At 44.4% G+C, this 20,142-nt stretch overlaps 1 protein-coding gene across 1 annotated transcript; it reads right to left on the bottom strand.

Moving 5' to 3' along the window:
* Positions 1 to 7,687: 7,687 nt before the first annotated feature.
* LOC148137495 (putative G protein-coupled receptor 139) lies at positions 7,688 to 18,461 on the bottom strand. Its single transcript, XM_087982350.1, has 4 exons — positions 18,395 to 18,461; positions 15,727 to 15,979; positions 15,207 to 15,606; positions 7,688 to 7,816 (listed from the first exon to the last, which is right to left on the bottom strand). Exons 1-4 carry the CDS (start codon positions 18,459 to 18,461, stop codon positions 7,688 to 7,690), a joined length of 849 nt encoding a protein of 282 aa, XP_087838476.1.
* Between the last annotated feature and the right edge of the window lie 1,681 nt (positions 18,462 to 20,142).

Raw genomic sequence — 20,142 nt, 5'->3', positions numbered from 1 at the left:
TCCAATTATTGTGGCCCTGAATCAATGCCTCCCATTTAATTGTTCCCTGATACACATCTTCCACGTACGGGTGCTCTGCTGAATTGTTTAAATTTAGTGATGCACTGAACTGAATCTCCAATTTACCGATGCTTGCAACATTTTTTATTGATTCCCTGCCTCTATTCCCGAATTTAGACATGCTGTGCTCCACTTTTCTAATATATTAACACTCCCACCCGTTTTCCAAAGTAATGGCACTTTACACCGAATATCCCATTTATTGATTCTCGCCAAATCACCCATTTACTCATCCCCCTGTACTAACTCTTCCATTTACAGATGCCCGAGCCCGATTTACCATTTAAAGGTGCGCTACTCTAATTCTCCCATTTACTGGTGCCATGCACCCATTTTGTATTTTAGCTCCACTGTGCACCAGGTCTTCCATTTTTTATTCCTCTCCAACACTTCTCCAATTTACTAGTCTGCTGCCAGAATCCTCTAATCTTTGCGATCCCTGCATCATATCTACAAATTACCGATCCTACATATATCCTCCCTTTAGTGGTGATCTGCACCAATGCTCCCATTTCGTGATGCACTGTATTGAATCTCTGCCACTAATCCTTTGCAACGTTTGTCCTATTTACTGATTCACTGCCCGTGTTCTCCCATTTGCTCCAATTCTCGAAGTTATCAGCACCCTGCACCAGGTCTCTCATTTTCTGTTACCCCACACCAATTCTCCAATTCAGTGTTGCTCAGCACCATTTCCCCCAATTATTGATGCCCTGAACAAGTTCTCCTCACAGTGTTGCCTGACACCAATCCTCATACTGACTGACGCCCTCGCCCAATTTAGGGATGCCCTACTCCAAATCTCCCATCAAGTATTGTCCTGCCCGAATTCTCCCATTTAGTGTGACACTGCACCAATTCTCCCATTATCTGATGCCCTGTTACATTTCTCACATTTCGATAAGCCCTTGCCCAATTCTCCCAGTAAGGAGTTCCTTGCAATGATTCTCCAATTTAGTGGAGCGCTGACAGACTTCTTAAATTGAGTCATGGACAATTTAGACCAAATGATCTGTTTCTGTGTTGGAAACCTCACTGATTGCATGACTTTATTTATGGCTATTTCTCCCATTTCCCAATCCTGCACAAATCCTGGAACTGCACCAATTCTCCCATTGAGTGTTATCCTAACCCCAGTTCTCCCACTTCGAATTTAAATGGCACCTGCATGAATTCTCCAATTAATGATGCCCTGCATTTTCTTTTCATTTAGTGATGCCCTGATCTGAATCTCCAGTTAACTGATGCTTGCAACACTTCTTTTTATTGAAGTTTGAAGACAGAGGGTGGTGGGGGAGGGTTGCTTTTCAGACTGGAGGCCTGTGACCAGCGATGTGCCACAAGGATCGGTGCTGGGCCCACTGTTGTTTTGTCATTTATATAAATGATTTGGATGTGACCACATGACGAATGGTTAGTAAGTTTGCAGATGGCAGTAAAATTGGAGGTGTGGAGGACAGAGAAAATGGTTACCTCAGAGGACAACGGGATCTTGATCAGACGGGCCAATGGGATTAGGAGTTGGAGATGGAGATTAAATTAGATAAATGTGAGGTGCTGCATTTTGGAAAGGCAAAAGAGAGCAGGGCTTATTCACCGAATGGACAAGGTACTGGGGTGTTGCTAAACAAATAGACCTGGAGTGCAGATTCATAGATTATTGAAGGTGGACTAACATTTCGATAGGATAGTGAAGAAGGCATTTGGCATTTTTGTCTTTATTGCTCAGTTAATTGTGTAAAGGAATTGGGAGGTCATGTTGCGGTATTGGTTCAGCCACTATTGGTATATAGTATGCAATTCTGGACTCCCTCCTGTCAGAAGGGTGTTGTGAAACTTTAAAGGGTTCAGAAAAGATTTATAAGGATGTTGCCAAAGTTGGAGGGTTTGAGCTCGAGGTTAAGACTGTATAGGTTGGTGCTATTATCTCTGGAGCGTCAGTGGCTGAGGGGTAACCTTATAGAGGTTCACAAAATCATGAAGGACCCTCAATAGGGTAAAAAGGCAAGGTGATTTTGCTGTGGTGGGGGAGTCCAGAAGCAGATGGCATCTGTTAAGTTGAGAGGGGAAACATAAAAGGACATAAGGGGAACATTTTTCACACAGAGGGCACTGTGTGCATGAGCTGCCAGAGGAAGTAGTGGAGGCTGGTACAATTACAACATTTAAAAGGCATCTGGGTGGGTGTAGGAATTAAAAAGGGTTCAGCGGAACATGGGCCAGATTCTGACAAATAGGATAAGATTTACACCAGATATCAGTTCGGCATGGATGTATTGGTCTGAATGATTTGTTTCTGAGCTTATATTGCTCTGAGTGGGTTGAGTTCCGGATTGTAGATTTATGAAGCAGAAAATAAAGTATGGCACAGAGTTAGACCGAGAAATCCTGCTGATCTCATCAGCTTTATCCTGTTTCCCTGATCCTCCTCCTTCAATCAATGCATTTTTCAGACCCTCATTCAGAATTCCTGGAGCTCTGTAACTGCCCTGGAACAATGTATGGAAAGTCCTATTGCAGTCCACAGGAGGTACCTGTCCCACTGCCCTGCTCCCACGGCCTGCAATGCTGCAGACTGAGCAGACAACCCGAAGCACAATGATGAGCCCCTTCCGGCCCACGGCCCTCCTTCTCACTGAATGAAGACAATCACCAGAAGCAGAATCCAGCTCTTGTTGGAGCCTTGAATACCTGACTCTGTCTCACTGAGTGAAGGTTGGACTCAGAAACAGAAATGAAATCAACTTCCTATCTGCATTGTGTCACTCTTTAAGATCTCTGTGTGTCTGAGTTCAGGTCATTTGATTGGAGACTGCGGATAGTGGGTCCCCAGTGAAATGGAAAGAATGGTGGAGGAGCTCACTGAGGGACATCTCTCAAAGTGAGAATCAGAAAGATGCTATTCCACATTGGAAGGGTTTAAGGGGAATAGATGGCTCAGAAAAATGTTATACTGATGTTTGTAAAACTTAGGATCTCTGACTGTTTTGTGGTTGGAGTTTATTTTATCTTTGTATAGATTTGACACAGAAGCTGTTGGAACTGTTCAGTGTTTCCAGCGGCTTCTGTAATTATTTCAGTTTTCTGACGGGAGCAGCCTCTCACTTTTCGAACAAAACAAACCCATCCTTGTGCAGCACCCAATATTTCAATAAGAAATGGGAAGCAGCAGAGGGGAAAGCTTCCGAGATGCCGAGCAATGCTGCCCAGTTCCACACTGCAATTCACAGGAACCATCGCCAGGAAAAGCAAGGAGCAATCTGACAGATCCGGTTTACCACAGAATGAAAGATTTATTTCCTTAATTTATCCCAGTGCTTTTCCTTTAGAAGGGAATTTGCAAACCACAACACTGCAATGGCCGTGCATCGAACCCGGGTCAACTGCTTGGAAAGCAGCTATGCTCCCCACTATCCCACCATCACCCTGCTAGCAGCTCCCTCCCCATTCCCAAACACACTTAACAAGGCCGTGATCATCACCAACTGGATTGGGGCTGAAATCCAAACAAGAAATTGCTGGGGAAGCTCAGCAGGTCTGACCGCACCAGAATCAGAAGCCTTCAGTTCTGAAGAACAATCCCTGGATCTGAAAGGTTCCCTCCCCACAGATGCTGCCAGACCTGCTGAGTTTCCCCAGCAATTCCTGTGCTGTCTCTCAGATCTGCAGCATCTTCAGCTCTTTGTTGGAAACAAAGCAAACGTTGAGCCACCGAAGGGGATATTGGGTCAGGGGATATTCTCCCTCATCCAGAGAGGCAGATGGGAAGGAGCATGGAATCATAGAATCCCTACAGTGTGGAAACCAGCCATTCGGCCCATCATGCACCCCACCAAGACTCAGCCCCGCCCCCACCGCTCACTGTAACCCTGCATTTCCCATGGCTAATCCACCGAACCTACACATCTCTCGACACTATGGACAATTTCCCATGGCCAACCCACCCTAACCTGCACATCTCAGGACTGTGGGAGGGAACTGGAGCACCCGGAGGGAACCCACACAGACCGGGGGAGAATGTGCACACTCCACACAGACAGTCTTCACTCAGACAGGGATCTGGGGAATTGGAGAGGTTTCGAGAGGGAGTCCAGGCGGTTAGACTGGCGTGTGAATAATGGGCCGAACAGCCTGATCTCAATGCTGTAAAACCTCTACAGTAACATGCCTCCCCACATGCAACATTCACCACAGTTTGTATTGTGTTTTAATCCGTCCTGTTATGGACCTTATTCTGAATGAAATGGATGGAGAGGGATTGTTTGTGCACTCAGTCAGATCTGTGCATTGGTGGGTCAGGAGCATCATACCCAATAACAACAGGGGGAGGGCGGATTGTATTCCTGCCCCTTACAGATCCCATTGCAACATGCCATTTCCTCATGGATTTCATTTGGTTTAAGATGTTCCATTTTTAATATCATCACAATATATTGATGCTCTTCTGTGCATGTTATGAATTTGGACAGAGCGATCCCTCTTTTCTCTGTGAACAAACGGAATATCAAGGAGTCGGATTGGGGAATGTATCCTCTCACAGAATCAGGAACAGGGAGATGTCATTCCCTCTGAAATAAACACAGGCCATGCTGAGAAATCTGATAAGGTCAGGCAGCATCTACAAGGAGAAGGGAAAGGTTAACCCGTGTGTTATGAGGGTGAGGGGATTCAGTAGAGCGGATGGAAGTTAGAAAAGTAATGATTTCTGAGCAATTGGAATGGGGGTAACGCTGAAGAAAGAATGAGATGGTTTGTTAGAGGGTGGAGGCTCCGGAGATTAAATGATAAACGGTTTCATGGAACCAAATCCAAAGGGATTGGGAATTGGTTCAGTAAACATCTAAGAGGTTAGGAAATGTGAGCAGGAGGAGACTATACAGCCTGTTTAAACTGTTCAGTCTGTTCTGGCAGTCAATCCAATCAGAGCTGGCTTGAGATTTCAAATCCGGTTTCCTACCCACTCCCCATAACCCGTGACTCCCTGAGACCCCGGCAATCTGTCTATCCCAATCTGAAATGTACTCAGTGAGGGAGCATCCACAATCCTCAGGGAGAGAGAATATTAAAGACTCAGAGGCCTTAGAGTGAAGCGCTGTCTCCTCATCTCAGTCCCAAATAACCTGCCCCTTACCCTGAGAGGGTGGCAATCAAACCCGAAAGAACTGCGGATGCTGTAACATTAACGCTGATTTCTCTGCACAGATGCTGCCTGACCTGCTGAGCTTTTCCAGCAACTCCTGAGACTGTGTTATTGTGTTTCAGTTTCCTAGACCCATGGGATTAATTTCTCAGCATCCCCCCTCTCACGCCTCGTCACAATCTGAGACACTGAAATGAAAATTCAAATTAAATCGCCTTTCAATTTTCTACAATATCGACCCAATTTATTCAGAAGCTCAGCACTGGAGCACAGGGGTCCCAAATACTGAGCTTTGTTTTGTGATTCATTAATGTGTTTGGGTCATTGCCGCTGGGTCACCACGGGTTGCTCAGATATAATTGCTCTGGTGAAGGTGACGGTGAGTTATTGCCTTGAACTGCTGCCATTTATTTGGGGCAGATAAACCCACAATGATGTAAGGGAGGGGGTTCCAGGATTTCCAACCAATGGCACTTGTGGGACTGAGATGTTTTTCCAAGCCAGGGTGGGGAGTGGCTTGATGTGGAATTGTCAACTGGTGGTGTTCCCGTGTATCTGCTGTGCTCAGCATTCCACATGATAGTGCCGTGGGTCTGGAAGCTGCTCTGGAAGGAACCTTGGGGAATGTCTCCAGTACATCTTGTCTATGGTACACACTGCTGCTACTGAGTGTCGGTGGTGGAGACAGGGGATGTTTGTGGCTGTGGTGCTGAGCAAGCTGCACTGCAAGTTTATTCCACCTAATTATGGAGAACACAACTCCTCTCCATCATCATCAATCCATTTCCCAGACGGACACCGAGTGATTACACGGATCTGTTGTACCAGGCTGTTAATTGTACAAATGACCATGAGATTTTAAACAGATTCCCCTCTTCCCTGACAATGGGCTGAGGGCCATCCCGCGACTGTTGCACTGTCTCCTGGCCATTCCATCTGGAAAAGCTGGGAATGAGCTAATGGGGCACAGATTGTGTTACAGATGGTAACACTCAGGGCACTGTCACTCACTGCACACCGATTCTGTGTGTCTTTTTGCACGTGTCTCTCTGTTTGTGTGTGTGCATTATCGTGTGTGTTTCTGTCTCTGTGTTTCCGTCTGTGTCTACCCATCTATCTCTAATTATCAGTGTCTGTGTGAGTATGTCTGTGTCTCATTGTGTGCATTAGTGAGCGTCTCCATTTTTATGTATCTCTGTGTCTGTATCTCTGTGCAGCGGGCTCCCTGTTGTTTTGGGAACTGTATGTATTGAACCGGGGCTTAAACTCACCTCTATCCGTATCTCTGTCTATTTCTCTCATGTTTAAATTGACACAATGCTTCTGGTCATGTTGATGCGTGTTTATGTGTGTGTCTGTGTGTGTGTGACAGATGTCAATACATTACAGATACTCAGAGACACACACAGAGATGTGCAGAGAAACATACAGCAGCACATAGAGAGACAAATACAATCACACAGGCACACACACACACAAACACACAGACAGATATTGATGGAGACAGCAAACGTGAAGACACTAACAGGATTCCTTGTTCCTAAAACTAAATGAGAAATTAATAGATTTTTAAGGAATACTTTTAAGGAATCGATGAACCACTTTTGGCCATCCCTGAGTTTTCCAGTCTTATCACAATGGCCACTGATGCTGGTGAATTGGGGCGAATTGAACTGAATGGCCAGGAGACAGTGCAACAGTCGCGGGATGGCCCTCAGCCCATTGTCAGGGAACAGGGCAATCTGTTTAAAATCTCATGGTCATTTGTACAATTAACAGCCTGGTACAACAGATCCGTGTAATCACTCGGTGTCCGTCTGGGAAATTTGCTGTCTTGTTCCAGGATGATGAGTTAGGAATTGTGAAACCTGGAGGATGCTGCTATTAGAAACAATACCAGTCATTGGGAAAAATCCTCTCCCATAGGAAAGGGGGCTTTGGGATTACTGTTGGCTCTTCAGCACTTTGAAGTCTATCCAACAAAGAACAATGACATACTAAATTACACAGATTGTAATCCACTGGCCTTCTTTACAAAGGTTCAAATAAACAATGCAAGACCGTTCCGATCGAATCTTTTGTTGTCACCATTTTATGTAAATGTCATACACATTACTGGATAATTTAATGTGAATTCAGATGGATTGTCCCAAGAGTCAGATACTGGAATATGTAAAAGATTTAAGGAATGCTATGATTGCATAACATTGTAAGAAAGGAGAAATAATAAATAGATTGCAGTTTTTTGTAAATTTTGTGCATCATGTATTTTGCAAGGAAACGCGTTTTTGAAATGGCATTTTAGTTTTCTCAGGGCGACTGCAAATCAAAGAATTTTTGTTTAAATCTTCAGTTCAATTTGGACTAAAATGTGAAAAGAACGACCTTACAAACAGCCGATTAGTGGAAGATTGCTGCACGGTTTGACAGCAATTCACCTGAGAGTGAGCCAATGATTGAAGTCTGGTTGGAGATGAACGGAGTTATTCACAGATGGAACTTTGGTTTGAAACAAGGAGCTGACTGATAATTGGCCACTAGTTCACCAATGACAAAGGCTGTCTGCCTGCCAACAGTGATGTGATTGGTTCTCAGGCAGCTAAACAGCTTGGGACCCTGAACAAGATACAGAGAAGTCTTCAGCTGCTCAGGAGCTCTCTCTGTTCTCTGCAGTAAAAGGCAGTTTAATCCTGAAGAAACCTGGTTTATTTTTGTTTCAACTGTTCCGATGAGGTCTGCCTTTTTAATGAGTGTGTTAGGGACTGTCTATAAGTATTAACCAGTCCTTCTACCTCTTGTAAATCAATGTGAGCCTGCAAGATGCAATGCACAAATTTACCAAGGCTCGAAAGGAAGTACATTCCATACACATGGCAACTAAGAAATGGAGCGGCTGGGGAAACAGATGAATGGGAAGGTTATGACATGGAGCCAGTTATCAAACCTGGTTAAATGAAGAGTGCAGGATTGGGTATATCTAAAAGTAAGGTGTCAACGTGGTGTAGGTACAACACAGAAATACTTGCATGTCAGAAACCGTGAGCAGCAACAGATAGACAAGGCTAAGTGACTCCTGCCCCCATGGATCAGACATAAGCTCTGCAGTCCTGCCACCTCCCATCGTGACTGATGGAGGACAATTGAATAAATCATTGCTTTCACTTCAATGTCGAGACTGAGGGTGATCTATTAGCTCCTTACCAAATTATGACAGGCATGGATGGAATGGATAGTCAAAGTCTTTTACACAGGCGACAGGAGACATAGGTTTAAGGTGTTATCGATGAGACCAGACACAAACGTATGGTGAGGAGCTTTGATGATATGATTTATGATTGTCACATCTACCGAGACACAGTGAAAAATATTGTTTTGTGTGATATCCAGTACAAATCATGCCTTATATAAGGAGAACGGGTTAATATAGTGTTGTGGTCATAGAGCAGGTGCAGAGAAGGATGAACTCTAATATATGACAGGCCCAGTCATACGTCTGATAACAGCAGGGAAAAATGTTCCTGAACCTATTGGTACATGTTTACAAGCTTATGTATCTTCTGTCCAATGGAAGAGGGTGGAAGAGAGTATTGCAGGGGTGGGAGGGGCCTTTGATTATGATGGCTGCTTTGCTGAAGCAGTGGGAAGTCGAGACCGAGTCAGATGGAAGGAAATGTGATTTGGGTGATGGACTGGGTTGGGTTCATGCCTCTCTGTAATTCCTTGCAGTACGGACAGAGCAGGTACCATACCAAGGTGTGATGCACCTGGATAGGATGCTTCCTACAGGGCAATATAAAAATTGGTCAGAGTCATTGCCGAAATGCTAAATTTCCTTCACCTTCTGAGGAAGTAGAGGCATTGATGAGCTTTCTTGGCTGTAGAGCTGACATGGATAGACTGATTGCTGGTAATATTAATTCCTCAGACCTTGAAGCTCTCAATCACCTCCACCTCAGCACCAATGGCAGAGACCAGGGTCTGTCCTTCAGTCCACTTCCTGAAGTCAATGACCAGTTCCTTTGTCTTGCTGACATTGAGGGAGAGATTGTTGTCTTTACACCATGCCACTAAGCTCTCTTTCCTGTACTCTGTCTCACTGTTGTTTGAGATCCTACCCACTATGGTGGTGTCATTAGCTAATCTGTAAATGGAGTTGGAGCTGAATGTGGCCATACAGTCATGAGAGGGTAAGAAATATAGAAGGGGGCTGAGTACACAGCCTTGCAGGGCACCAGTATAGCGGATTATCATAGAGGAGGCGTTCTCAACCATCCTTATTGATTCTGATCTGCAGGTCAGAAAGGTGAGGATCCAGTTGTAGAGGTGAGGAAAGAGTCCCAGGGCTCAGACTGTGTCGATGGGTCTTGTTGGCATTATGGTGATCAAGGCAGAGCTAAAGTCAATATCTCGGAGTCTGACGGAGGTGTCCTTGTTATCCAGACGTTCCAGGGATGAGTGTAGGGGAGGAAGATGGTGTCTGCATGGATCTATTTCGATGGGAGGTGAATTATTGTGGACTGAGGCATTCTGGGAGGCTGGAGTTAATGTGTGCCATTCCTAACCTCTCAAAGCACTTCATAGATGAGTTCAGCCATGACTGTATTAAATATCGGAGCAGGCTCGAGGGGCCGAATTCCTGACTCCTGCTCCTTTTTCTTGTGTTTGTTTGTTCCTTACAGCACAGAGGGAGACATGTTACCGAATGGCCCTGGCAGTCAATGAAGATTCAAATGCACAAAGTGCGTCAGTGTGACACTTGGTAAATGCCCGTTTTCTGGATAAAATGCCCCTGATTCCACGCCAAAACTCTGACAGACTCTGAATAAGGCCACATACCTCCAATTCAGTAGCAGACCTGTCATGTTACCTTTTGTATATTCCTATCGTTTTTATTGGTTGAAGTTTGGAAAGTCAGACAGACTGCTGACATTTTTAATTATCTCAGGGCACTGACTTTAAACAGATTCTTGAATCCACATGTTAATCAATTGAAACATTGTAACATAGTTCTCCATATCCTGCTTTTGCAGTTTAATTTGGAAATTAACATTTCCACAATGCAGGAATACATGAATGGAAAAGGCTTTTCATTCATTTGCCCCTCTCCTGTGCTGACTGAATTCCAGACTCAAACTGAAGCCTTCCCTGTTCCTGCACCCAGTTTAACATTGTACCATTGAGTTTAGATTGTCCCTCCTCTAACATCCAAAATACATCGGTTCACAGCCCGCTTTATTTCATCTGCAGGAGGCCGAGAGATGATAATGTACAAAGTGTAAGGTGTGCTTTAATCTGTAAAGCAGGACAAATGTTTTCAGAAGCGTCAGTCAGTTAGCCATTTTAGGTTTGTTCAAAGCAGCCATTTCATGTTAGCACAGCACTGACAGTGACTTTATAAACAGGGAAAGGCAAGACCGAGTGGGGACTTGGGAGTCCATGTGCAAGTGAATGCAGCGTAGATTCACAGAACTATAGCTGGACAGCACGGGTTCAATGGCCAGGGAAATGACACAAGCCCAGGATGGTGTCACTGGGATTTAGAAAGATCTGAAATGATATATGATTGAGATTTATGACAGGAACTGCTGGGTTAGATAGAGAGAAAATATTTTAGTTGCTTCTGGAGGCTCATTGTCCAGTAACCGAACAACAGATTGGAACCCATTGGAAACTCAGGCCGTGTTCAGTGTGAGGTTAGGTTTTATTTAAATCACCCGATACTATCCCCATCAAACTCTCGCAGAAAAAGGGTCCGCATGGGATTAGGTATAGAATATAGCTTCCTCTACACTGTCCCCAGCACCCAATGCCAGGACAGGTACAGTATGGAGTTAGATGAGGAGCAAAACTCCCTTTACATCGCCCCATGAAACCCTCCCAGGATAGGGACCACAGGACCATAAGATAATAAGACGTCGGAGTGGAAGCAAGGCCATTCAGCCCATTCCGCCATTTAATCATGGCTGATGGGCGTTTCAATTACACTTACCCACACTCGCCCTGTAGCCCTTAGTTCCCTGCGAGATCCTTTCCATGTCTTCTCATTTCCATTCCAAATTGACTCTCTCTAATTTTAAAGCTGTGCACATGGGTTCTAGTCTCTTCGCCGAAGAGAAACAACTTCCCAGCATTCACCCTTTCTAAACCATGCATTATCTTGTAAATTTCTATTAGATCTTACCTTAACCTTCTAAACTCTCATGAATACAATCCCAGGATCCTCAGCCATTCATCGTATGTTAGACCTACCATTCCAGGGATCATCCATGTAAATCTCAGCCTGACATGCTCCAGTGCCAGTATGTCCTTCCTGAGGTGTGGGGCCCAAAACTGGACACAATGTTGTAAATGGGGCCTAACCCAAGCTTTATAATGTCTCAGAAGCACACACCGCTTTTACATTCCAACACTCTTTAGATAAATGACAACATTGCACGTACTTTCTTAATCACGGACTCAACCTGCAAGTCAACATTTAGAGAATCCTGGACTAGCACTCGCAGATCCCTTTGTACTTTGGCTTTATGAATTTTCTCACCGTTTAAAAAATAGTCCATGTCTGTATTCTGTTTTCCAAATTGCAAGACCTCGCATTTGCAGATGTTGAATTTCATCAGCCATTTCCTGGACTACTCTCCTAAGCTGTCTTAATCTTTCTGCAGCCTCTCCACCTCCTCAGTGCGACCTGTCTGTCCACCTAACTTCGTATCATCGGCAAACTTTGCCAGAATGCCCCCAGTCCCTTCATCCAGATCATTAATATATAAAGTGAACAGCCACAGTCCCAACACTGAACCCTGTGGGATACCACTTGTCACTAACTGCCATTCTGAAGAAGAACCTTTTATCCCACCTCTCTGCCTTCAGTCAGACAGCCAAACCTGAATCCATGCCAGGAGCTCACCTCGAACACTATGAGCCTTCCCCTTACTCAGCAGCCTCCCATGAGGCACCTTATCAAAGGCCTTTTGGAAGTCTAGATCGATAACAATCACAGAGACAATAAAACCCTTTCTCCATATGACCAAAAACTGATTGTCTTCCATCCACTGGTGTCCCGGTCTTGTGTGGGTCACAGATTGAGCTCTGAAACATCTCCAGGACAATCTCATCCTGTACCTGTGGCTCTGGCTCTGTATCAGTGTCTGTAAGTCTCCCTGTTTCTAACATTACCTCCATTCCCTACAATGCCGGATATATTCCAAAACAGTTCGATTCCCTGTAAAACATTTTGGGATACCCTTAAGATATAAAACAGAAAGTGCTTTATAACTGCCCACTCCCTCCGTTTAAATGAGGATATTCAGTGTATTTCTGCCACATTTATATTGTCCGTAAATCACACAGAACATTCACACCCAGGGACCGTGAACAATCCGGAAGGTCCATGAAGTGTCGGTCTTTATTGCAGGCGATTGGCCATCGACAGTAAGGAAGCCTTCCTGTGACTGTTTCACTGAGACAGCATCAGGAATCCTGTGGCCCACTTTGATCCTCACACTGACTGTTCATCGTCTCTGCAAATAAAATCACATTTCCAAGATGCAGGAATGTGAACGAAAACAGCTACTGATGTGCTTCCCCAATGTAATCACTGATACTTTTCAGGGGGGAGATTTTCAGGAGGACATTAAACTGACAGAAACACAGAATCCAGGAGCAGGAAGAGGCCATTCAGCCCTTCCAGCCTGCTCTCCCATTCAGTGTGGTCATGTCTGACTCTCTGTCTCACCGCTATATTCCCAATTTCACTCCAAACCCTGTGATGTCATTAACCAGTAAAAAACATTATCAATGTCTTTCCTGAATATACTCAGTAACCTGTGATCCACAGCCTTCTGTGGGAGAGAATTCCTCAGGCTGATCACTCTGGGTGAAGATAATTCTCTTCCTCTCTATTAGAAATGGGTGAGCCCATGTCCTGAGACTGTGATGCTTGTTCTGAGAACACCTGCCCAGGGGATACAGCCCACCCCCTGTATCGAGTCTGTCCAACCATTAGAATTGGATACATTTCCATCAGATCCCCCTCTCATTGTCCTGAATACATGCCCAGATTAAGCAACCTCTCATGGGGCAGCCCTGTCATCCCCGGGACCTGCTGAGTGAAGCTAATGAGCTGTCAGAGGAAGTGGTGGAGGATGGTACAATGGCATGTGATTCATGTTTGTAGGAGGAACAGAAATAAAAAACAGAATGACTCGGTTGAAAATAGTGAGAAGTTATTTAATATCAATATCCAGAGGGATTTATGGGATCAGAAATGTAACTGATAGTGGACTCAATGAGGAGGAGGATAAATGCTACATTGTCAGTTATTTCCAGCAGACCGGATAAGGACAGGGAGGTAGTCTGCTGTGAAACTTTCTCAGCCAGGTTTTCCCTTTCATTGAAGATATTAATATCCCTTTGGATCCTCTGTCACACAATCGCTCTGTAACACATTCTACACACAGCATCACTGGGGTCTCTCACATTGAGGATGACTCTCTTCCACTCTGAGTGAGTCATTCGGTGGCTGTACAGACCAATGCTGCTTATTGGGATGGATTCCTGAAACAGGGAACGTTTCAGGGTTGGAGGTACTTACAGAGATAGAGGCCGTACACACTCATGGATGCTTCAGGCTGGGTGATAGCATTGACATAACAAGATAACATTAAAATACAGATTTGAAGGCAAGACCAATTTGAAACGCAGATGTTGCTGGAGACAGCGCAGTTCAGATGGAAACCACATGGAGTTACCTAATGGATGGCAGACACTTCAGCGACATGAAGCCGACTGACAATAAAATCATGGTTAACATGTCAAGTCTGAGTCTGAAATTTCCAGTAATGGTGTAAGAACAGGGTATAGGAAGGTTTAAACAGCATGTGGATTGATGCAGTAATTAAACACAAACAAACACACTTGATGCTGAGACCTGGTTCGAAGTTATCCAAAAGCTCGGATTTAAAACTGAGATTGGGAACTCTCTGAGACAATTCCCGGGAAGGTGTGGAGTATGTGATCTGCTGTCAATTGATGACATTGACCTCTGTGCTGAATATAGACTCAGTTCCTGGAACTGTCTCCAGCTTTTCTCCCAATCCTTGAGAGACAGGCTCCTTGGGCTGAGGAACTTAATGACAGCAATCATCATGTTTATGGGTATGATCTGTCCAGATTATCCCCACTACCCCCCCCCACCCCCCCCCCCATTCACCCCCACCTCCCAATCACCCGAGCACTCTCACTAGGCAGCTGGAGAACAGAATACCCCGAGGACCAGCTGCTGGTGGGAGAATCAGAATGACATGAATAATTGGGATGGTTTATTGAAGCATAAGAAACAGTCCAGCACCTACATGGATGTTCATTTTGAAAACAGAAACGTTGTTTGTTTTCTCGGATGGAAAGAGCTGAAAACCGAAGCAGCAGAGTTGGAGTCGACATCCTGGATCACTTCCTCTGATACAGGAGGAAGCAGAGACCCAGCTCCTGCTACTTCCCACCTGGTTATCTTGGACAAATCATGGCTCTTTCCCCTTGCTCCACTGACCTTTGGTCTGTGCAGTGTCTCCAGCTCATTCACACTGGTCCCCAAAATGTTAAACAAAACAGAACAGGAATTGTTGCAAATACTCCACAGGTTTGGCAGTATCTGTGGGAGAGAAATCAGAGTGAATGTTTCGGGTCCAGTGACCTTCTTTCAGGACAGAAATATTACCTCTGCTCTCTGAATGGGAAACCTGTGTCCTTCATCTTCTTTCGGTTCTCTTGACGTCTGCTAAATATTCTATCTTCTCTGATCTCTCTGATGGATTTGCATCTCTAGAGGGTTCCCTTTGGTCCTCCATGGTCATTTCTTGCCCATCACCCACGGGACTTTGAGCTTTTGTCAGATTTATGCAGTGATTAGTTCAATAACTCTGGAAACTGGATATTTCACCGCCCTTTTGAACTGAGCTCTGAACTTGGGCAGAGCTGCCATATAAATAAGGGTGTTTGTGCAGCAGCTTACATTGCGCAGCATGTACCCAACTTCTTCAAAGATTTCATAGTCATAATCATTTAACTGATCCGGGACATCCAGGATATATAAAACATATAGCAGCCAGAGAAGGATGAAATTTCCAGATATGGTGAAGAGTAAAATCACTGCCGTAGTCCTACTCTTCATTTCGGGGTCAACCTTCTTCCCTTCCTTACTCTGACCCGTTGGTCCCTTACGAACTTGACTTGACTTAAATAAAATGCGTGCGATTGTCAGGACATTGAGGAACACAATGAAAAGGAATGGCCCCAATGGGGTTAGAGCCACAGCAAATGAGCGGAATCCAATCCAGCGAGAGTCAGTGAAGTAGCTTCGCTTATTCCTGCAGTAAAATGGTATGTTCCTGATTATCTTTTTGGACTCATATCTAAAATACCAAGGGACATTTTTTAAACAAAGCAGAATCCCGGTTATTGAGAGAATTGCAGATGCATTTTTCCCAGTGCAATATTTAGTTTTCAGTTTGTGGCAACAAAAGCTGACAAACCGATCGAAGGTGAATGCGACGGTGAACCAGACAGAACAGTCTATGGACGCACGGATCAGGACATTGATAACACTGCACACAGGAGTGATGTCCAGGAAACATAATGGGTAATAATAATAACGAAATTGCTTCAGTATGACCTCACTGATAAGGACCAGTAGATCTGCTGCTGCCATGGCCACCAGATAGCGTGTTGTGCAGGGAGCAAGGCCACACTTTCCCTGGGATAGGATCATGATAGCCACACAATTCACTGTCAGAAGGATAAAGGAAAAATGACTTAATATTAATGAGCACTCTTTTCTGTATAAGTTTACAAGCAATCTGCATTATTGCTACAACAGCATTAAATATACTTTTAAACAATGCCCCCTATCAATCTCCCCTGCTCCAAGGAAAATAATCCCAGTCCATCCAATCTCCCTTCATGCCCAAAACTTTACTACCTTGGAGTCTTCCTGGAAAGTCTCCACCTTCTTTCAGACAATCAAAGTACTCCAACATTCTAGCTGTAGCCTGGCCAATATTTTATACAGTGCCAACATATTGTCCCTGCTCCTAAACTCTATGTCTTGCATTTAAAAGCCAAAATATCCCAATACCTTCTCAACCATTTCATCGACCTGTCCTACTACTTTAAGATCTTCATGTGCATCAAGATCCCTTTGATAGTCAGTGTTTCCCAGGTTTCTACCATTCATAATGTATCCCTTGTGTTTTGCGTCCCGCCAAGTGCATCAGCTCACATTCATGGATTGAATTCCATTTTCCAGCAATTTTTGCATGACCGCTGAACTTATCCTGGAAATCCCCTGATGTGCAGAGTTCACAGCATTTCAGAGTACCACCTTTTATCTTTTGTTGAACACGTGGCTCTGTAATTTCCCTGTTTCCGCCTTCAATACATCCCACTGCTCTGACATGGATTTACTTAAATGTTTCTGCTCTCGGTCTAATCACACCCGATCTTATTCCCACAGTTTAGAACTTTGACTTCCCCCTCATCCTTGTCTTTTTCCATGTTAATCTTGAGTTATGATTACTGCCTGCAAAATGCTTCCTCACTGAGAGGTCAGCCCAGCTTCATTCCCGAAAAATAAATCCAGGATCACTGTCAAAGTGGGGGAAGGTAAAGGAACAGTCTGGGATTGTCCAGGTGAAGCTATGAACTGTGTTGTAGGAAAGAGAGATATAAAAACCCTCCAGTTTATCCATCAGACAGCAACAGAAGGATAAGCGGTTCCAACAGCTGCCAATTGTTCCAGACTCAGAGGTAAAGCAGGAACACCCAGGATAAGAGACGGATTATGGGGTGGGGGAGCTATACCATTCAGAATGGCGGAGAACTGGAATCTAATAAATATTATCCAACCTGAACATTCGGGGGGAAGCCATGGGAAATCGTCAAGGATCATTTGACAGGAAATGATTTGCTCTCTCAGTGAGAATGGGTCATGCCCACTGTGGGTTTAAGGAATACTCAGGTTTAATGTATATTTTTACAGTCGAGTGGATAGCCATGGTCAGAAAGGAAAGTCATCCTCAGTGTGTAGCTCTGTACTCATTCAGGAAAATAAACTACTTGCAGGTGGGATACGGGAAGCGGAATGAGGAATGTAATGACAAATCCAATGTTTAACAAGTCCGAGGGAACTGGTATTTAATTTTAATTTTATTTCGATCCTATATTTTGGAACCCGAGAATGTACACCTGACCGTTACACTTGTCTGTCCTCATAGGGACACCCTCCATCCACAAACTGCAGGCCCCACTGCAGGTTACAGCTTTGAACCGAGACATGGATGGAACGAGCTGCGAGAGGCAGTGGTGATGGTGGGTAAAATTAAAACATTTAAAAGGCATGGGTATATGAACAGGAAGGATTTAGAAGGATATGGGCCAAATGCTGGTAAATGGGATTAGGTTAATTTGCGATATCTGGTTAGGATGGAGGAGTTGACAAAGGGGCCGTTTCTGTGCTGCGTGATTCTATAAGAAGAAAATTATTCCTCAAATCTTCATCACTCCCATAATTGGAAAGGTCAATCCGTGCTCGTCAACAGTTACCCAAGCCGACAGCGGATTCTGAACATCCAACAGTCAGAGCTAACAGAATCTGAAACCCACACGGTGTAAAGGAGATTAACCAGCTCAAAACCCTTTTACTGTAGTGCTCCCTAAAGTAGGAAGGAGGAAATGTGCTGCTATCAATACAACTGCACAAACACAGATACACGCAGGAATGTGAGAACACTGGGTTTATGAGATCCACTGCACTGACTGACCAAGATCCATTGCAGTTCTATACTTGCTGTTATTTCCAATAACTCCTTCCCTGAAGGTAGCCTCCAGTCTAAGGTGCGACTCAGGAGTTCATTATATTTGACTAAGGGTGATCATGTAGCAAAGCAATGAAACAACAGATTTTTTTAATATCCACTTTAACTGTATGACATTTCAACGCGGGAGTGGGTATAACACTGAATATTACATCAGAAAGCAAATTTCTTAATTAACAAGGAAAACCAGGAGAGATGAAAATGTGTTGCTGAAAAAACGCAACAGGTCAGGCACCATCCAAGGAGCAGGGGAATCGAGCATGAGCCCTTCTTCAGGAAAACCAGGAGAGATGTCATCCACAAATTGTAAATAATTATAGACACTTACCAGGAACACCAATGACGGCAAGAACCATGTAGAAAACTTTCCTGGCGAATTGAATTGGCCGATGCATTTTCAGTGGAGAGTGGTAATCCTTTATTTCTGCACATAAAAATGCAAGTATTAAACTCTGCGATGTTACATTCTCTGCGTGTTTCCATTATATTCTGTGTGATCTCCACTGGGAGATTGGTGTTGCAGCTCTGATGATGACAACTTTATCATTCCCAGTTGGTCGAAGATGTTTCTCACTGAAATTGGATTGTGACAGGGAAGGGATGACCTCATCAAGGGAAGAATCATCATTGGAAACTGTGTTAATTGCTGTTGGATGCATTCCTCCAATTTGTCAACTCTCTGGAGACAGTTTTTAATCAATCTGCTCAGAGATGTAACACTGCACCGATGGAAAAGACAGAACTTGAAGCCAGGGCCAGCGGCCCAGAGCTGGGGACACTGCCCCTTTACTAGTCCATTCACTGTACATCATGGAGCTCTGTACCAATGCAAATAGGAACTTCAAGGCCGGATCATATCACGTTAAGGATGTGTAGCCGCTGTCTCATTAGAAAACCCAGTAATTGTCGCCACTTTATGAACAGAGAGGCAGCCTGCTGTTGTAATAATGCTGCCTTCACATTAAGAGATTACATTGCTTTCTAGTGGATGGATGTGATTTTGTTTGCTGCATCAACCCTGTTTTCCTCTTCCTTAATGCCACACTAACATCAAAATTTGCTGTCTAATTTGTGTTGGATTTTTGTCCAGCAGCTTGGTGTTGAGGGAATGTACCTCACATTGTCTCCTTGGTGTCAGTCATGACCATTTATTGTATGAATCCCTGACATTAGTGAGCCCTCTACCGTAGCTCTACCATGGACTGTCATTACTCATGTCTCAGATAATTCCCATATCCTAGATTACCTGTAGGAATGTAGTTGACCTGTCATTGTACCATGTCCGTCCCATCTCTGTGTTGGAGAAATTCAGGTCCCCTCATTGTCACCCTCCTGCCGTGGCATGGATTTGCTTTTCCCAGTTGCTGACGCAATACCGTTCTGGTATAATCTAGTTCCAAACCAGGCTCAGACGCTACCTTTCATTAAATTCGCTCTAATTCCCGGTGATTCCCCATTTTATTTCCCTGAGTTAACCAGACAATGCTAAAAATGGAGAATGCAAATGTCAGTGTTGGACAGATTGTGGCACAAATCCTATTTCCTCATTGACAATTGGTTCCTTTGCCAGGCCTCACCAGTCCGTCCTTACCTTTCACCATGACCAATGTAACCTGTCAGTTTCCCTTGTTGAACACACTGTCAGATAGAGCCAGGGACTTGGAGACAGATGACAGCACGGAAAGCAGCCACACGGCGTTTCGGGTTTGTCTCAGTGAAGCCCAATCAACGCTGTGCCTGAAGGATGCTTGAACCAGCTTAGATCGGAGGGTCTAACACTCTCCTCACTGAGTTTATCCAGACACGCAAATGCAGCACGATTCCTATCATCCATTTTATCCCCATCACAAACACGTTCTCCATTGATCAATCTTTTTCTTTCAAAGAAATTCTCCCAAAGTGGGCAGGGTACAACCTTCCCTGAGAAACCCATGCTGACTCTCCTGGATTAATCACTCCCTGTTGAAGTAACCATTTAGAGAATCTCTCAGAGTTTTGCCAGCTCTGGAAGTGTAACAGCAGCTGGTATCCCATCCTAAAACGTTTGGAAAACTTCTGACAGATGGATCTCATTGA

Source organism: Chiloscyllium plagiosum, unplaced genomic scaffold (assembly GCF_037043375.1).
Source record: "Chiloscyllium plagiosum isolate Xiang-an unplaced genomic scaffold, Cpla_swu_hap1 HiC_scaffold_43, whole genome shotgun sequence".
Taxonomy (NCBI): Eukaryota; Metazoa; Chordata; class Chondrichthyes; order Orectolobiformes; family Hemiscylliidae; genus Chiloscyllium; species Chiloscyllium plagiosum.
This window is presented reverse-complemented; position numbering and strand designations above follow the sequence as displayed.

Coding starts and splice junctions, on each gene's coding strand:
- LOC148137495 (XM_087982350.1), bottom strand. CDS start 18,461: ATGCATCGGCCAATTCAATTCGCCAGGAAAGTTTTCTACATGGTTCTT. Junction 15,607..15,726: donor GTCGCATTCACCTTCGATCG/GTTTGTCAGCTT, acceptor TTGGTATTTTAG/ATATGAGTCCAAAAAGATAA. Junction 7,817..15,206: donor TTGGGTACATGCTGCGCAAT/GTAAGCTGCTGC, acceptor TATCTTGTTCAG/GGTCCCAAGCTGTTTAGCTG.